This window comes from Choloepus didactylus, chromosome 18 (genome assembly GCF_015220235.1).
Source record: "Choloepus didactylus isolate mChoDid1 chromosome 18, mChoDid1.pri, whole genome shotgun sequence".
Classification (NCBI taxonomy): domain Eukaryota; kingdom Metazoa; phylum Chordata; class Mammalia; order Pilosa; family Megalonychidae; genus Choloepus; species Choloepus didactylus.
The window spans coordinates 72283146-72300699 of record NC_051324.1 but is presented as its reverse complement, the minus strand read 5'-3'; the positions used below and the strand labels follow the sequence as shown (position 1 = coordinate 72300699).

The window sequence follows — 17554 nt, the reverse complement described above, 5'->3', positions numbered from 1 at the left end:
GGAATGGAAAATAGTCATAAGACTTCATTAGCTTCAAGTCCCCAAGCTCTGATTTCTTTAAAGAAAGAAAAAAAAAAAGCTTTCTTTTTATAAGGAGCAAACACACCCCAAGTTCCACAGCTGGGTGGGGGCCTTTTTTTTTTCACTCTGGCTGGCACAGCTGATTCCCCACCCCGGGTCTCTCCTGCCCCCTCCCACTCCCTGGGCACCTGGCCCTGAGCCCGGGGGGCTTCCACTGCCCGCAGTTTGGGAGAGGACCCAGCAGGCTCCGTCGTGGAGCTCCGGGCCCCCCCTCCAGCATTCTGACCCGCTGCCACATGCTAAAGTCCACCCCAAGTGGCTGGGGGAGGGGTGTCACGTGGTACCCTCAGTTCCCATCCGTGTGTAATTCCTCAGCGCCTCCTCCGCTCCCAGTCGGACGACCCATCTGCTGGGGCTGTACTGCATCTCCAGCTCCTGCAGGGCACAGACAGACAGACACAAGGCTCCATAAACCCTCTGTTCTCAGCACAGTGCCTCCCCCTGCATGCCTGGATGGTCTCACCTACCTTGAGAAGACCTCCCCAAATCCCGGGCCCTCCCAGACGCCCTCAGCTTCCTTCAAGTCCCTCCAACCCCCAGCCTGGAAACCCTTCCCCACTCTCCCTCCCCTAGTTAGGTGCTGCCCACACAGCATCCCAGATGCTCTCAGATCCGGCCATGAGGCTCCAGGGTCTAAAGGGAAACCAGAGCCCCCTGCCTTTAACCAGCGTGGCTCCTACAGCGACTGTCATCACGGAGCAGGGCAGCCCCTGCAGAGAAGGCAGCATGGAGGTGGTCCCGGAGGGAGGTATGATTTTGATGGCAGAATTGGGAGGAGGGGAGGGGTGTGTGGAGCAGAAGACAGCTCCAAGGAAGAGGTGAGGAGGAAGGAATCAAAGGTGTCTGGGCATAAGCAGCCAGGGCTGGAGGCAGGAAGGTCTGGCAAGTGAGGCTAAGATATTCAGATTTACAGCAGAATTAACAAATGACAACCAAAGGCATCTTAGTGAAGGCTGGATCAAGAAACCTGGAGGACAGGATGGCATCACCCAAAGATCTTGGGCTGTGGAGTGAGAAGGGTGGAGCACCGCTGCTTAAAACGCAGGAAAACTACTCGGGACACTGGCATCCAGGAGAACCGCGGCAGCCGACCAGCGCCAGGTGCCGGACTGCGCGCTTGGCACGTGTCGTCGCCAACCCTCCCCACCACCCGGTGAGGACACCCCAGCCTTCCTCGCCCAGAGCGGGAACTTCGCCTGGAATTTCCGGGGGACTCCGGCTGCCTTCACGTCCCCGGGCTTCCATTCTCTCCAGTCCTAAACTCCGGCCAACAAGACTCTGCCTGCGGCGACAGGTAAAGGCCACCGCGGCCCCGGGTCCCCGGGCCAGCGGCCGCCCCGCACGGCTTCCGAGCTGCCTTCTTAGAATCCCGCCCTGAGCTCCGCGCCCGGCCCTCCCGCCGGCCGCCTACCTCCGCGGACATCCCCCTCCAGGGAGCCTCGGCCCCGCGGGCCACGCCGAGCGCATCCATCCGGGTCCGTCTACCCGGGGGCCCGCGCGCGCCCCGCCCTTTTATCCTCGGCGGAGCCACGCCCACCGCGCCTCCCGGGCTCCGGGCGACCCGGCGCCAGCCCCGCCCAGTCCCCGCCCCCTGGACGGAGCCACGCCCACCGCACTGATTTCCCGAGCCCGCCCCGCCCCGGCGCGACAGTCCCGGGATCCCTCCTCCAGGGGGCGGGGCTTCGGGCAAATTCTCCCGCCGATCCTTCGCCCGGGCGGTGATTGGCCGGCGGCTCCGGCTCCCGATTGGTCCGCGCGCCCGGGATAAAGGCGAGCGGCGCGGGAGCCCGCGCTGTCCTGCGGGTGCCGGCTGAGGGTTCCTGGTCCTGTGGGCTTCCCGGAGGGCGCCATGAGCTGCATCAACCTGCCCACCGTGCTGCCTGGCTCCCCCAGCAAGACTCGGGGCCAAATCCAGGTGCGGGCGCCGGGCGGGGCGGGAAATCGGGGTGGCAGCGGGGGCCCCGGCATCCGCGCGGGCGGGCGGGCCCCCAAGTGACCTCTCCCTCGCCCTCCTAGGTGATCCTCGGACCCATGTTCTCAGGAAAAAGGTAAGGGCTGCGCGGGGCGCGGCGGGCCGCCCTCCCCCCGGGGGTCCCCGGTCTCCCGGCGGCGCGCCTCCCTGCTCCCCGCCGCCCCAGCATCCTGGAGGGAGCGCGCCTCCTCCGTCCCCCAGGCCGCACTCCCCCACTGAGGCCCCTCAGAGAGCGCGGGCCTCCAGGTTTTTTTAAAATTAGATTCAGGCCCTGTGCGCCGGGCAGGGGCTGTACACCTTTGTCCCAGGTGTTGCTCCCTCCCCTTTGTGGCTGAGGAAACGCAGTTACCTCCACTCTGAGGAGCTCGGAGCCGCCTGAGGCTTTGCTCCCCTGATGTGATAGACCTTTCCTGGGCCTGAGGTTGGTCCAGTGAGCCCTCCTGAGTCAATTCCCCTCACCCAGGTAGGCTGCCTAAATGGCCCTGAGGATAGCTCCTGCAGTCGCGGCTTCTCGGACCCAGAGGCAACGTGCTTTCTTGGTGGCACAAAAAGCTGGTGTGAAGTTAACTCAGACCCACTGCCCCTCGTGGCAGCTCTGCGTGGCACTGGGAACTCTGCATGAGAGGCTGTGGGTAGGCAGTTGGCTGGGAAGGTCCCCTCCACCTGTGGCACTGGCCCTGCCCTGAGTTCTAGCCCCACCTCTGCCTTCTCCACCAAATCTGAGAAGCTTGCTCATTCCTCAGAACCATCCCGGGGCCAGCTGGGAGCCATTCCCTGCTGCCCTTCTGGGTCCAGAACTCACACCTGCTTCGAGGAAGCCCAGGAATTCGCAGCCTTGGTTCCCTTCCTCCCATCTGGGGGCTGTGAACATCAGAGCACAGCCCGTTCCTTCTCCACCCTCTGCCCGCTCTGTCCCACTCCTCTGTCTTTGTCTTTTGGTGGGTCTCAGGCTGCAAACCACGGGGGTGGGGGCAGGGGGGTTCAGGGAGCACGGGGGTGCAGCGGGGGTCTTCGCCCCCCACCACTGTGCTGCGGCTTCACAGACCCTTGCTCTTGCAGCACGGAGCTGATGAGAAGGGTCCGCCGCTTCCAGATTGCGCAGTACAAGTGCCTGGTGATCAAGTACGCCAAAGACACCCGCTACAGCAGCAGCTTCTGCACACATGACCGGTCAGTCCCCGCCCCGCCTCTGCTGTCCACTCACCTCCGCACCCGAGAAGGCCAGAAAGTTCCCATGGCACAGAGCAGATCGCCAGAGCCTGTTAGTGGGGATGGTTAAGATCCAGTGCCAGGTCTCGGACGGTTCAAGTCAGACTTTCCAGGTGGCCTGGGGACTCAGCTTTTTCGTGGGACTCTAGAGCAGAGGTTCTCATCAGAGGGGAATATTGTCCCAAGGGGACATTTGGCAATACCTGGAGACATTTTTGGTTGTCACAACTCAGGGTGGGGAGAGGCGCTGCTACTGGCATCCAATGGGTGGAAGCCAGGGATTCTGCTAAACATCCTCCAACGTTCAGAACAGCCCCCACCAACAGAGACTGGTTGGCCCCAGGTGTCAACGTGCTATCACTGAGGGTCCCTGCTCCAGAGTTTACATCTCTACAGAGGCTTCACCCTGGCTTTTTTGGCCGGCACATGGATTTTTGTTTCTTTTTCCCATTTGCTTGTTCTTTGCTGGCTGCATCGTCTGGTGGCTCTCTATCTATCTGGGTGGTCCAGACATTTCAGTCTCCAACCCCAGAGATTGGGGGTTAAATTTAGTTCAGTTCTGCCTGTTCCCTCGGGCAGCAGCTTTGGGCCTAAACCCGAGACACTCTTTTCTCGGCCCCCCAAACATGTCCACCTGAGCCCCCAGTGGCAAAGCTGCACTGACACATGCAGTCCTGGCCCAGAGCTGGGCCATCAGCTCCTCGCTGGCAGAGCTGCCCGGGGTGTGGCCTCGGAGGTGGAGTCGGGTGGCTTCGGAAGCCGGGCGGGGCGTGGGGCGGAGAATGCTGGGACTTGGAGTTGAAAGCTCAGCCATGACTTCCCGGCAGCGCCGGCTGAGGCAGGACGTTTGTCTCCGAGCTGGCTGCATCCCTGAAGACACATGATGGTGCCTGGGCACCGGGTGGGCACCCAGGAGGGACGGGGAAAGCAGAGGAGGCAGCTCTGCGCAGCGATTGGAAGGGCTGTTTCAGGGGTCTCTCAGATCCCGGAGTTGATCTGCTGGTTGGGGCTCAGGGACGAGCTCTGGGCGGTGACTGAGCACTTGGCTGTTCACACTGAAGCCAGAACCCCTCTGCTGCCTGCCCTCCCTCTGGTTCTTCTCTATTTGGGGAGAGAGGAGGGGATTTAAAGTACGTGAAATACTGTTGAACGTCCTTCCCAGAACTTGAAGTGGGATCACAGCAAGATAATAACTACAAACTAAGCAGTAGTTGTAAAATATTTTATTATTGTTTAAAAATACAGCTACAAACTGCTGAGCCTTCAGGAAACTGTCAGCTCCTCCCTGGGGCCAGTTCAGAGGAGGAGGCAAAAATGGGGACCGAAGAAAACAACATTGTCAAGAAACACAGATACTGGATAGAAAGGCCGAGGACACGGAGCAGCATTTGTCCTCAGGATTGGCCCTGGCAGGGTGGTCGAGTAGGCTCGAAAACATCCTTTAGTGGCACTGGGACCCCCCGCTGGGTATGCCCATTGATTCTGTAGGAGGTTGAGGCAGCAGCGTAACGGTGGCTCTGCACTGGAGCCCCGGAATCTGCCGGTTAGTGGCCATGTGGTCTTGGAGAAGCCCCTTAGCCTCTCCGGAGGAGCCAGTGGCAGGGAATTCTTCTAGAGCTTTGCACTGCCACTCGGGGTCCCTGGCTTGCCTCTGCTGGGGCACGCAGGGCTTAGAGATCTGGAGCTCATGACCTCCCCCCAGGGCCACACTCCAACTTTCTTGGGCCCTAGGCTCTTTTGCTTTCATGGGCCCTTTTCTCCATAAAAAAATAGTAATAATAACTGTATTTTGTGACTGCATTGACATAGACCTATATAATCCAGGCTGAGTTAAATTTTTTTCTTCTGATTTTAAAAATGAAATGAAAACATTTTGATCAGCCCCTAAAAGTACAGCGGGTCCTGGGTGCTGCACCTCCTTCGCCTGTTGGAGGAGGTGGCCCTGTCTACTCCCATCCACTGAGCAGACACACAGCAGGGCTTTTGTGTCTCAGTTGAGATTTATGTGGGGCGTTGCTAATTTCTGGTCCAAAGTGTCAAGTGAACTATCTCGTGTTAAATATCTAGTTTTAGAGAAAAAGGCTTTATTCTCCCAATTCCTTCCCGCCGGCGCTTGCTTCTCAAAACTCTGCAGCCGGGTTTACAGGTGGAGCACTGGCCCCTGCACCGGCCTCTGGTCCACCCCCAACCCCGGCCTGGCCTCGCTCATGCTCTGGCTTCCCCTCCCCAGGAACACCATGGAGGCAGTGCCGGCCTGCCTGCTCTGGGACGTGGCCCAGGAGGCTCTGAGTGTGTCCGTCATTGGCATCGACGAAGGACAGTTTGTAAGTTGGCTCGTCCTGCATTGCTCCTCCTGTGATCCCCCCTCTGTCCCTCTTTTTCCGCTGCTGGTTTGGAAGTTACTGGTTTGATTTCTATTCTTTTTGTACTTGCCCTTACACTTTCATGCTTACAATAAACAAGTGTCTGAACAGCCTTTGAACTCCCCCTTCCTACTTTACCTTTAAAATGTATACGTATATTGTTTATTTTACAGTGGACAAAGAGTTCAGCTTCTTGACACTGGTGTATAAGGAGTGCTTTGTTTTGTGTTTGGCTCATTATTGCTTCTTGCTCATTCCTTGGTGTATTTTTCTTCTTGCTGAGGTATATCCTTTAGTTGTTCTTGCATCTAGGATGTGTAAATGGGAAGCTGTACATATACAGCCTCCTCTAGCCTTGCTTTGTCTGAAAATGTCTATTTTGTCCTCCAGTTTAAGCTGGATAGCAAAAGATAGGTATTTATTCTGTTTGGTATTTGCTGTGCCTTGTAAGTTTGAACACTCATGCTTTCATTTTGCAGGGAAGGGAACAAGCAGCCAGAGAGGGGGTGGACTTCAGCTATTGTCACTTTAGATATTTCTCCCCTCGACACCGTTAGGTGTTCTGAGACTGTTTTCCAATGTGTGTTCTGTTTCAATAACTGTATTTTTCATTTCTAAGATTTCTGACTAGTTCTCTTTCCAATCTGCTACTCTTTAATTCATAAATACTCAGTTTTCCTTAACAGTTTACTATTTTGTTTTTAAATTGATGTCATCCCTTTCATTATCTTTTTGGAAGTCTTGTTTTAAAGTCTTCCAGCTTACTTTATTTCCACTTCCTCAGGAGTGCATGTTCTGGTTGTGTTTGTTGGTTGTCTTTTGTGGTCTTAGTTTTCCTCCCGTGCTTTGGAATTTTTTGATTTGGCAGGTTCATCCTGGATGAAGTAAACTAAAACCCACATTCAAAGGGGCTTACTGGCCCCTGGGCAGTTTCACCCAACACATTAGTGAGGATAATGCAAGCTGCTGTAACAAATAGACCCCAAATTCCAGTGGCTTGACACAGCAGAGATTGATTTCCTACGAGGTTTTGGGTCCGTGGCAGGGAGGCCCACCAGCGAGGCTCGCCATCTTCAATCCGTGGCTTCTAGGACCACCCTGGAGGGCAGCACCCATAGTGGAAGGGGGAAAACCTTGGGGTTCCTCAATGGGTGGTGCTCATGGTCCAGGCTGGAAGTCACATACATCCTCTCTGCTGACCTTCTCGAGACTGGAATGTGGGCCCCTTTAACTGCACTCCGGAAGAAGAGCTGGCTTCTAACTTTTATCCCTGCTCACCCTGCCTCCCAGGTTCCCAGGACAGAATGAGGAGGTTTGGCCGTTATATATGTCACGGCCTCAAGCTGCACTGCCAGGGTGAGGCTGGCTCCTTCCTTACCCTGTGCGGGCCGTCCTCTCTGGCCTCTCCCTTGCGGTGACGGGCTCCCGGCTGCCGGTGCTGGTGCTGGTTCTGGTTTTGGCCCCAGGACACCCAGTAGCTCGCATCTGCTGTGTCTGCTCACCCAGCTGGGTACATCCCTTCCATTTCTCACCCACAGAGACGATGCTCTTGTTTCTGAGCACAACCATGTCTGAACTTAATCTCACACACATGCATACACACAGATATTTCTTTCATTGCTTTATGAGCAAGGGACATCCAGACAGGAAGGGGAACTCAGAGTGGAAACAAGAGCCGTGGCTCTTTTCCTTTCTCTTCCAAGCCGTGGGCATGGGTCAGCTTTTGGGGGCGGCCCTCTCCGAACAAGAGTCTGCCTGCCTTCCACCCCGCTGCTGTGAGTTGCTTTATGGCGCTGCTCTCCTGCATTCTGTAAAGCGTGTTTGCAGAGCGAGCCCTCCTGGCCGGGGCCTTCCTTTTCTCTTCTTTCTCCCTGGTGGATGGCCAAGTGCCCTGGGAGAGGAGCTGGTGTCCCAAGCACTCCAAGGTCCTCTTTCCTCCTGACTGGTGGGAGAATCTGTCAACTTCCCCACTGGCAAGCAAGTAAAACTCGAGTTCATTTATCAAGTATTTATTGAACCCGCTATTAAAAAGATTGCTGTTCTTCAACTCTGACCTCGCTTCTGGGGCTCTCGTTCTCGGCGGGAAGTTCAGGGTCTGCCCTTGGCGGCACGTTCTGGGATAGGGGAGACCAACTCTTGACTTTGAACCCGACAGAAGACTCCCCTCCCTTCCCTGTATCCTTAGCTGGGGAGGGTGCAGGGGACAGTCGTCCACCCCCCTTGTGCCCAGTTCTGGGCCAGCAGGGAAGGGCCTGTCACAGAGTGGCTGCCATGCCTTCCTGATGGAATCAGAACTTCCCGGAACCAGAGCTCACGTGCTGATTTGTGACTCTGGGAAAGGCATGGACACACTCAAGTTGCTGTGTAATTTGGCCGCCTCGAAGTTGTTTGTGTTTGGGAGAGACGCATCTGAAGACCCCAGAACCACAAACGAAGAAGGCTGTGCCTGAGGTGCTGGGCACTCCAGTCTCGCAGGCATTCCCTGTCCTCGTTTCCCGTGGCTGCTGTGGAAATCACCCCACACTGGGTGGCTCGTCAAGCAGGAATGTCTGCTCTCACCATCTGGAGGACAGAAGCCTGAAATCAGGGCCATGTCCCCTCCGTCGTTCATAGGAAAGAATATTCCTGCCTCGCTCCTGGCTGCTAGAGTGGCCGGCGATTCTTGGCGATCTTTGGCTCCTGGCAGCCTAATGCTCATCTCTGCGTCCGTCTCTCATGGCCATCCTCACTTGGGCAGCCTGTCTCTTCTCCCCAACCGGGAAAGATGCTGGTCAGATTCGATCAGGTTCACCCCAATCCAGTTAGGCCCCATCTTCACTTGTTGACATCTTCAAGGTCCCTGTTTCCAAATAAGGGCACATCGATGGGATGGAGGGTTAGAGTTGAGCAAGCCCTTTTAGGGGAGCCCCTGCAACCCATAATTCACCCACGGGTGTTCATTTATGAGTCATGAGCCTGCAGGGTGGCTTGGCGGTAATCAGATGCCTAGGTTTTTAAAAACTGCTTTTTGTGTTTTGTTTCTGATTTACTATGCCAGTTCTAGAAAAAGTTAGAAACACGTATAAGAAAAAAGAAAACCCGTCATTTATCACAGTCAACGCTTCAGCCAAAGTAGTTGGAACAAGTTGGGGTCATTACTTGTCGCAGTGAAGGAGCGCACCCACCAAGGGGATCCGTGGGGCGTCTCGGTGAGGGTGTCAGAAGAGACCCAGAGGATTTGGGTTTGTGGCATCTCGCTTTGATTCTGGGGAGGGCTTAGGGGAGCGAGGCTTTGCTCTTGGTGGGGTGCATTAGGGAAGAGGGGGTTCTCTGATGGGAACCTCAGACCTTCCCCGAGGGAGGGCAGACCCAGGCGAGGCAGCGGCAGTTGCTCGTTAGCAGGAGGGGGGTTTCCATGCTGTGCAGCTCGGACCCTGTGTTCACCCAGACTCACTTGATGGGAAGCTGTTGAAGGGCGGCCCCATCTGCCAGGGGAATGTGTGGAGAAGGGCCTGCTGGGCGGGGGGCAGTGAGGGCTTCCCAGAAATCTCAACAGGAGAGGAGGCGGCTTGGCCAGGGATGGGCACACACGCCTGTCCTGATTTGACTGCATTTCTCTTTCGTGTTTATTGGCCACTTGTGTTTTATTTTTCCTCTGGTAAAATGCCTTGTTAGCGCTTCCACCCGTTTTTCAGTTTTCATGGGTTGGAAATATCCAGCACTGCTTGCCATGTGCTGTAAATAGCTCTTTCCCGTTTGCCTTTAAACTTTTGCAGAGTTTCATTTAGCCCTGGACCATTCAGAATTTCATCTTTAATTCGCCTCATTCTTCACTCCCGTCCTTTATGGTTTCTGCCTGTGAAGCCACAGAGGCTGGGCCCTGGGTGCTACGTATGTCTGGGCCAGTGGGCAGAACGGGGGTACAACCTGGTGCCGTGCCATCAGCCAGCCGGCCCTCGGCCTCGGCGTGGCGAGGAAGGTGGAAATCCATTCAGCTTCCTCGGCTCTCCTTTGGGCTCTCTCCCCTCTTTGTGCCGAGGGTCACTGTGGGTGCAGAAACGCAGACAAGCCGGGTTCTGTGGTTGGCAACCTCATCACAGCCGAGTGCCCTCTTGTTTCATTTCTCCAAGGACTCCATGTTGCCATTGTTTTTGTCTACCAAGAAAATCCTAAATTTACCAAGTACTCTGAAGTTCCACTTTAAATGTGACTTGGGTAACTATGGCGATGCAAGTAAATGACCATAACGTGGTCACTGGCGGGCACGTCCAATGGCTGGAGACAACTTGGGCGCCTCCTTACCTTCGAGGTCCCTGATTGCTCAGGAACCCCTGGTGGGGGTTCAGGGGTTACCCCAGGTGGGGAGAGGGTAGCATTTGGATTTTGAACAGGGACAAAGCCTTGAGGCGCAGGGATCAGCCAGCGCAGGGTGGGAGTGAGGGGAGGCTGAGGACCTTCCTAGATTCCTAAAATCTGGCGTGGGAGAGTCTGTCCCGGCTTCTGCCTTAGCCTGGAGGGTTGAGGAGCTGAGGTGCTCAGCTGGGCTGATTCCGCCCCCCGGGGGACATTTGCAGCGTCTGGAGACAGTCTCAGTTGCCACATGTGGTGGTGGGGGGGTGCTGCTGGCTCCAGTGGGCAGACGCCAGGGATGCAGTGCATGCTGGGAGCTACCTTTCTGTGACAAATGACCAGTCTTTCAGAGGAAAGAGGGAAAGCTGTGGCCAGGAGGGGGTGCTGGGATCTCTGGGTTTTCCTTCCCCGCAGGGGCACCTGTTTGTGGGGGGAGGCTGGGGCAGGTGGGAGCAGCCCGGCTGGCTCTGCTGGGGGTTGAGTCAGACAGAGTGCAAACTGTCCCGCTTGGATCACTCTGGGCTTTCAAATCTCTTTCCTGCTCCTCGTCTTGCTGAGGGAAAGTCTCAGTAACCTTGAACCTCAACAAATGCGACTAAGGGACCCTCCACCCAGAGGTAGGGGCACCCCCACCTTCAACCAAGCCAGAGGGCCCAGTGAGGTCTATAAAAAGGTGATAGGATCGACCACTGGAAACACACCAAAGGACTTGTTTAAGTAGCAGCTTCTCCCTGGGCCACTTAAAATGAAATTGGAATTACAGAGTAAGTGACCTTTCCTACAGGCCCTGCGTTTGGGGCGTGCTGTGTCATCCTGCTGTGCAAACAGCCAGTGGCCCCCCTCCTCCTTCCCTTCCTGAGACATGACCTGGCACATTGTTTTCCTTTTGTTTTTAAAAGGGTGACACGAAAGGTCCACCATATGCCAAGCAGCATACGTAATAAATTATCTGAGTGTCTAGTCCTTCAACAACCGAGGGCTGTGTTTACCAACTTAGGTGAAGGAACAGGTTAAATGGTTAAATCATCGCACAGGAGCCTCTCGACCGCCGTTGGGGGCTGGGGGCTGGCGCAGAGGATGGTTGTGGCTCGGGAAGCTGACTGCAGGGGAAACGGACAGGACACAGGCAGTCGGGAGCCTGTGTGGTCGTGTGCGGGCGGGAGTGACAGCAGGCGAATGTCGGGCTCCGGGGCAGGGGAGCCGCCAGGAATGTCAGTCGCTCTGTCTCAGGCTCCAGGCTGATGGGAGGCCAGAGCTGTCAGATCCGGCAGTTTCTTCTTGGCAGCTGCTGCTCAGGGTAGATGTTCACTCTTCTTCTGCCCCTTTCCAGTTCCCTGACATTGTGGAGTTCAGTGAGGCCATGGCCAATGCTGGGAAGACCGTGATTGTGGCTGCACTGGATGGAACTTTCCAGAGGAAGGTGAGGCGTCTGGCCCAGGTCTTGGTGGGCTCCTAAGAGGGGAGAGGGCCCTCCCGGCAGGCACGGGGCGTACACAAAAACGCCAGCCAAGCACTCCTCCCCAACTGCAACGGTCCCTGGAGGCCCAGGGGCTCGGCACCGAGCAGAGCCAAGCTGCTCAGACCAGGCCTTGCCCGAGCCCAGGGGCCTCAGACAAGCCTCCCCAGCTCCCTGGTTTGCCCAGGAGTGAGCGTCCCTGACAGGATGCCGCGGGCTGCAGGCGGGTGCTTTGAACTGGCAAAGGGACAGAGCCGGAGAGGATGCTGAGTGGGGTGAGAGCGAGGTCAAGGCAGATGTTCCTGGTGCTTGCGAGAGGGTTTGCGAGCTCACCTGGCACGGTGAACGTCCTCACCTGCCACCTTTCTGTGGGACCTGCAGGCTTTTGGGACCATCCTGAACCTCGTGCCACTGGCGGAGAGTGTCGTGAAGCTGACGGCTGTGTGCATGGGCTGCTTCCGTGAGGCTGCCTACACCAAAAGGCTGGGCGCGGAGACAGAGGTAGCCCCCACCTGCCTTATCTTGCTGGGACTGGGGTGGGGGGGGCACGCAGGGTTCCGGGCCCTTCCCCACCAACCCCTTGCTGTCCCTGCGGCCAGGTCGAGGTCATCGGTGGAGCCGACAAGTACCACTCGGTGTGCCGCCTCTGCTACTTCAAGAAGTCCGTGGGGCCGCCGGCTGGGCCAGAGAACAAGGAAAACTGTTGGCCCGGCCAACTGAGGGGCGGAGGAGGCCTGCCCCCTGCCAGCCTGCACCTGCTCCCTTCTGCTGCTCCCCCCTGGCGTGGCCTTCTCAGAGGAGGAGGTCTGGGGAGAGGAGGTTTCACTGCGTTTGTGGAACTTTCAGCCTTACAGGAGGTGTCCTTTCCCCAGGTTGGTGATGTACATGTCACAGCCCCGCCTCACCACCCCCGGGGCCCCTTCTCTGTTCCCTTCCCACCTGCTGCTGCGCGTCCCTCCTCTGGTCGTGAGGGACAGAACCACATGCTCTTGTGACATCGGCGCCGCCAGCCTCTTCCCCCTTTGCGGCGAGTGCTGTTGGGTTTCTGTTCTTGCTGGGAAGTCCAAGCCCCAGCACTGAGTGCCTCGTCTCATGCAGGCTCCCCACCACTCCCCTGCCCCGTCTGTCTGGGGTGGCCCCACCCTCCCCAGGAAGCCCCCAGCTTCCCTTTGGGCTGACCTTCTCTGGAATTATCTTCTTATGTGTGGGTGGCACTTCCCCTGCTGGGGCCTGGAACTCAGGGGCTTTTCAAGTGTGTGTGCCTGGGAGGGGGGGGGGCCAGGGTCTGAGATTCTGTTGGAGTACGTGGAATGAATAACTAATATTAAAATTAACTGGTCCATGAGAGCACCTTTCCCGTGTCCCTCTTGTCCCCTGGTGTCCCCACTGGAGTTTGGGTTTCCCTGGGTCTGGGCGATGGTGGACGCCGCGCTGTGGCTGTGGCTGGGGATTGCTTTTCTAGAACTGCTAAATCCCTTAGCCACAGCCCTCTTAACTGAGAGATGCTCACAAAGTGCTTCTGTCTGGGCCGGGTTTTGGGTGGACAGAGGAGCCTGGGGCCCAGGTTGGCAAGACAAGAGCTGCTGTGGGTGCCGCCAGCTGGGGCTGCGAGGTCAGGTTTTGTTTGTGAAACAGACACTTTGTACTTCAGGAGCCAAGAAGACAGCTCAGCTGCGCCTCGGAGAGCGGGCGGTCGTGGTGGCAGGCAAGGATCTGCCACGTGGGGGTGGGGCGGGTGACGCGGTGCCCCCTGCTCTCCCCTTGGCCACCACATGTCCCCACCTAGAGGGAGCCGCGGGCCTGGTGGCCCCTGCACGGGGAGGTCCCTAACATAAGGCGGGCTTTGGCCAGTGGCTAAAGTGGCACCAAGGCCCTGGGGAGTAGGGGCCTGTTGGGGGTGGTTTTTTTTTAAATGTTATTTATGTTAACATATATACACTGTAGCCTCTCCCTTTCACCCTATTAGTTTTACTCAGGATTTTGAAACTCGGGGCCTGCTGTTGACAGTCCCTGTCTTTAGTCAAGAGGGGAGGCCAGGATCTGCTTCCGGGCCTCGACCTCTCCTGCCATGGGTGGCTTGCTCCCCAGGGAGGGCCCTGGAGGGGCTGGGAGCAGAGGGAGGCTGCTTTCCCATGGGCACCCCTCACCCTGTGTGCAGGGGCATGGGCCATTGGGGACGGGATATCCAGGAGGCCCGTCCCAGCCCGGGAAGGGATCGGCAGGACCTGGCAAGGCCTTGTTTACAGCTGAGCACAGTTGCTATTTTGGGGTGTTGGTGGAGGGTTGTGGAGGAATGAGACCCTGGGTGGGGGAACGGGCAGGCGGCAGGTGTGGCTGGGGGAGGCCGCGGCCACCACTCAGTACAGCCTCCCCCGTGCCCCCCCACCCCCCCAGGGTGGACACAGTGGAGTTTCTCTCCCTCCCCCCACCCTAGGCAGAGCCCCAACCACTGGCGATGGAGAGTATGAATGAGAAAATGTTTATTCCATCTCCAAACCAGCCTAACAGAATCCGAGGGGGGGGGCGGCTCCCCCATGGCTTTTCCACATATGCGGGGTGGCAGGGGCCTGGGGACACTCCCCTCCCCACACTTCCTGACCTACGGTGGCAGAATATTACTTAAAGCTGGGTTTTGTCAGGCAAGGCCCCTCCCTGCTGCCAGGGGGCAGGAGCAAGAGGGTAGTGCTGCTCCCACCCCATGGGGCGGGCAGCCCCCCACTCCCCCCACTCCCCCCAGCTCTCAGGAAGGCAGCCCAGAGGCAATTGGCACAAGAGGTGACCCCAGACTCAAGAGTAAGCAAACAATACAGCAGTACCTGTGGGGACCCAGCCCGAGGAGGTGCCCCCTGAGAACAGGCAGTGGGGGACTAGGAACAGAACCACACCAGGTGGGTGGTGGCAAACCTGAGTGATGAGGTGGGGGCCAGGCCTCAGAGCCCAGCACCGGCAGCAGAAGCACAGGGAAGACCCCCCACCCTCCACTTGGGCGGAGAACCCCAGACAACTGTAGCCGCTGTGGCCTCGGTTCCTCAGGGGTGGGGGGGGAAGCGAAGGCACTTGCCAAGCAGCATGGCGGGCACTGTCCTCCTTCTAGCGACTCCAGGCGGGGCCCGGGTCATTCAAAACAGTGACAAAATGCTTCTGCTAAAAACCCTTTTCTAGAAAATGCCCGTGAGGAGTGAGTGGGTGCCTGGGAAGCCCCTTCCTACGCAAGGCACCTGGGGCCTGTGGCTGCACAGGCAGCTGGGGCGAGGGAAGGCAGGGGGGCCTCCAGGCCGAGTGTGGCTCCGACAGGCGCACCTCGCCGGAAAGTCCGGGCTTGGGGGGAGGGCCCCCGAGCGCCCCCCTGCTCCCCTTACCGTCCCCGGCAGCAACTCAGTACACGGGGGGCGGCTGGTAGCCCTCGGTGGCCTCGGCGTTCTGGGTGAAGGGCGGTTGCTGGTAGTTGTCCACGGACGCCCCAGGATAGGAGGCATAGCCCGAGCCAGGGTCGGGCGTGGGGTCCGCGTAGTTCTGGATGAAGTCGTCCACCCCGGCCTTGTAGCGCTGGTAGGCCAGGGAGGCCAGCACCCCCTGCGGAGGCCAGGGTCAGGGTTGCGGGAGGGCCGAGGGGGAGGGGGAGCGCGACCCTGCCCCACCCTCCCGGGCCCACCTACCCAGGAGAAGATGGAGAAGAAGCTGAAGGTGATGGCGGCGCGGGCCGAGTCGGCCCCCAGCAGCACGTCTTGGGGCTTGGTGGCCGCCCACTGGTTGGTGAGGAAGCAGAAGCCAACGAACCACAGGAAGGTCCAGAGAGCTGGGGGGAGGGTCGGGGGCAGGGTCAGCGCCGGTGGGGAGCTTCTGGAAGCCTCCAGCACAGGTGAAAGGCATCCGGGCGGGACCTGGCTGCAGGGCCTCACGGCTTCCACCAGGAGGACAGCAGGAAGCACCCCTCGCTGGAGTGGGTGCGGGGTGGGGGTGGGGGGCCGCCGCAGGGAGCCTCAGTCTAACGTCACCTCCCACCACTCTCTCCCCAGACCACAGGGAGGTGCCCCCGGGCCACACCTGAGAAGAGCAGGTCACCAATGACCAGGTACTTGCGGTCCGTGACGCTGCTGATCTGGGGGAAGTAGACGTCCACCACGAAGAAGAAGGCGCAGGCCAGGAAGGCCAGCACCCCGATGGCCTCGCCGTAGCGGCAGGCGTCCTCGTTGTGGTTGAACACGCAGAATCTCTGCGAAGATTCGTGGGTATTGCTGTAGCCCTCGCCGAAGATGCAGGAGAAGACGATCAGGGCGAAGACCTGCGAGGAGAGGGGTGTCTGGAGGGGCTGGGCGGGGGGCAGGGGCGCCCCCCCTGGTCCTCAGAGCCGGGGAGCCCTGGCCTCTCCCACCGCTGCTGTTCCCCTTTTGGAGGAGGCACCGCAGCCCCCACTGAACTTCCTGAGTGCTTCCGGGTATGGGTCCCTGCTCCTCACGGCGGGGGCCAGTGTCACCAGGTCACCAGCGCAGGGGGCCTGGACCAGGGAGGGGTGGGGTGGGGGGCTCTCCGGAGTTGCTGTCCAAAGGGATCTCTCGGTACCCCTCACCCACAGCCCACCTCGGCTGAACCCTGGGGGGTGATGGAGAGCACCCCGCCTCTCAGGAAGCCCGGCCACTGCCCACATCCCCTGACCGTGCACTGAGCTGAAACCGGGGCCCCCAGACTCCTGCTTCCCAGAGCCCCCTCCTGCAGGCAGGAAGAGGACAGCTCTGGGCCCCTCCGGTTCTTCCCTGCTCCAGACCAGAACCCTCCGCTCCCCCAGCTTCTTCCAACAGGGACTGGGGACTCTTTAGCATCCTAGTCCCTCTCCTCGGAGGGAGCCCATCCGTCCTCTCCTCGTAGTGGGTCTGGCCTGCACGGAGCCCTCCGAGTGCTGCACCGAGAACCCTGAGGGCCTGCGGGTGGGGACTCTACCAGCCAGTGCTCCTGACGGCCGTGTCTCCAGGCTCTGGCCCCTTGGGAACAGTCCCACGCTACCTCACCCCCCACCTCCAAACTTTAGGCAACTGGCAACCCCCCTCAGCGGATGCAGGGCTGGGAGGGCGGGTGGTGGGCACCTGCTCCTCAGGAGGACCCTGGCGCCTCCCCTGCTGGCGCTCCCGGGGCCTTCTCAATAGGACCCAGCAGCAGGCACAGGCCCCACCCCCGGCTGGAGAACCGGAACTCGGGGAGGCTGGGAGCAGCGTTCCCACCCGACTCCTGGCACTGCCATCCCACCCACTGCATCTCCCCGGGCACAGCCTGGGACACTGAGGGTCAGACCCCGCCGTCAGGCAGGGAGGGGGCCGCACTCCGCGGGGTCCCAAAGGCTCCCGTCCCAGGCACGGCAGGCACCCCCCTCTGCCTGCCCGCTGGCCCTGGCCACTGGTCTGTCCCCCCAGCAACCCGGTTTACGGGAAAGGGGTCCATCCCGGGGCCACGGACCTCGGGTGGGGAAGCGGGCCGCGGTCTACCCCTGAGGGCAGGGACACCGTGTTTCAGGGCGCCAGGCCGCCCCCCTCAACCGCGCCCCCCACGGGGCTGCGGGAAGCCCCTTCCCGGTGAATTCCCCAAGCAGGCAGTCGCGGCGCGCGGGCCACCTGTCCTGGAGCTGCCCCAAGCGCCTCCCACTGCCAGCGGGGCGACGGGCCTGCTCCCCTGCGCCTCCGGCCACCCCGCGCTGGGGCGACGGCGGGGCCCGGGGGTGGGAGCGGGGGGCTGCGGGGAGCAGGACGCGAGGGGGGCCGCGGCGGGGTCCGGGATGGGGGGCGGCGGGGTCCGGAGGGGTGTCCGGGAGGCGGGGGCTGGGAGGCGGCGGGAACCGGCCCGGGCGGCGGGGAGGGGTGGGGCAGGCGGGGTGGGGGTCCCGGGCTCCCCGCGCCGGCCCCGCGCGCTGCCTCCGGGGGTCGGGACACCTGTCGGCGCTGGGCGCGCGCCCGGGCGGGTGGGGTCCCCGCGGCCCCGAGCCCGCTCGCGCCCCGGGGCTCACCATGCACACGGCGCGCACCACGACCTGCGGCTGCGCCAGGAAGCGCCTCAGGTCGAAGGTGCCGCCCGCCTTGGCCGCGCCGTAGGCCCCGCTCTCCATGTCGCCGCCGCCGCCGTCGCCGAACGCCGGGGAACCAGCCGGGCGGCTCCGGGCCC

The 17554-nt window shown here is 59.8% G+C and overlaps 3 protein-coding genes across 9 annotated transcripts in view; 1 reads left to right on the top strand and 2 right to left on the bottom strand.

The window, feature by feature from the left end:
* The window catches only part of AFMID (arylformamidase), a 28032-nt gene extending 26475 nt beyond the window's left edge, over window positions 1-1557 (bottom strand). For all 5 annotated transcript variants that reach the window (XR_005212845.1, XM_037810324.1, XM_037810321.1 and 2 more), the window contains exons 1-2: window positions 1493-1557; window positions 366-456 (exon numbers count right to left, since the gene is read on the bottom strand). Coding sequence is in view for 4 of the 5 variants with exons in the window: in XM_037810324.1 (XP_037666252.1) it covers window positions 366-456; window positions 1493-1552 (151 nt within the window). In the remaining variant the exon portion in view is untranslated. The remainder of the gene's footprint in view (window positions 1-365; window positions 457-1492) is intronic.
* A 279-nt stretch (window positions 1558-1836) lies between these two features.
* On the top strand, window positions 1837-12745 carry TK1 (thymidine kinase 1). 2 transcript variants are annotated; one of them, XM_037810325.1, is made up of 7 exons: window positions 1838-1996; window positions 2098-2129; window positions 3113-3223; window positions 5493-5586; window positions 11285-11374; window positions 11792-11911; window positions 12010-12745. In XM_037810325.1, exons 1-7 carry the CDS (start codon window positions 1931-1933, stop codon window positions 12403-12405), a joined length of 909 nt encoding a protein of 302 aa, XP_037666253.1. In that variant the 5' UTR covers window positions 1838-1930; the 3' UTR covers window positions 12406-12745. The 2 variants fall into 2 exon arrangements, with proteins under 2 accessions (XP_037666254.1, XP_037666253.1); XM_037810326.1 differs by lacking the exon at window positions 3113-3223 and having other exon boundaries at window positions 1837-1996.
* Window positions 4468-17552, bottom strand: SYNGR2 (synaptogyrin 2). Of its 2 annotated transcripts, XR_005212846.1 has the most exons (6): window positions 17400-17552; window positions 15455-15692; window positions 15067-15206; window positions 14770-14983; window positions 12590-12672; window positions 4468-12464 (listed from the first exon to the last, which is right to left on the bottom strand). XR_005212846.1 is itself a non-coding variant. In XM_037810331.1 (4 exons), exons 1-4 carry the CDS (start codon window positions 17496-17498, stop codon window positions 14786-14788), a joined length of 675 nt encoding a protein of 224 aa, XP_037666259.1. In that variant the 5' UTR covers window positions 17499-17552; the 3' UTR covers window positions 13874-14785. The 2 variants fall into 2 exon arrangements, 1 of the variants encoding a protein (XP_037666259.1); XM_037810331.1 differs by lacking the exons at window positions 4468-12464; window positions 12590-12672 and having other exon boundaries at window positions 13874-14983.
* Between the last annotated feature and the right edge of the window lie 2 nt (window positions 17553-17554).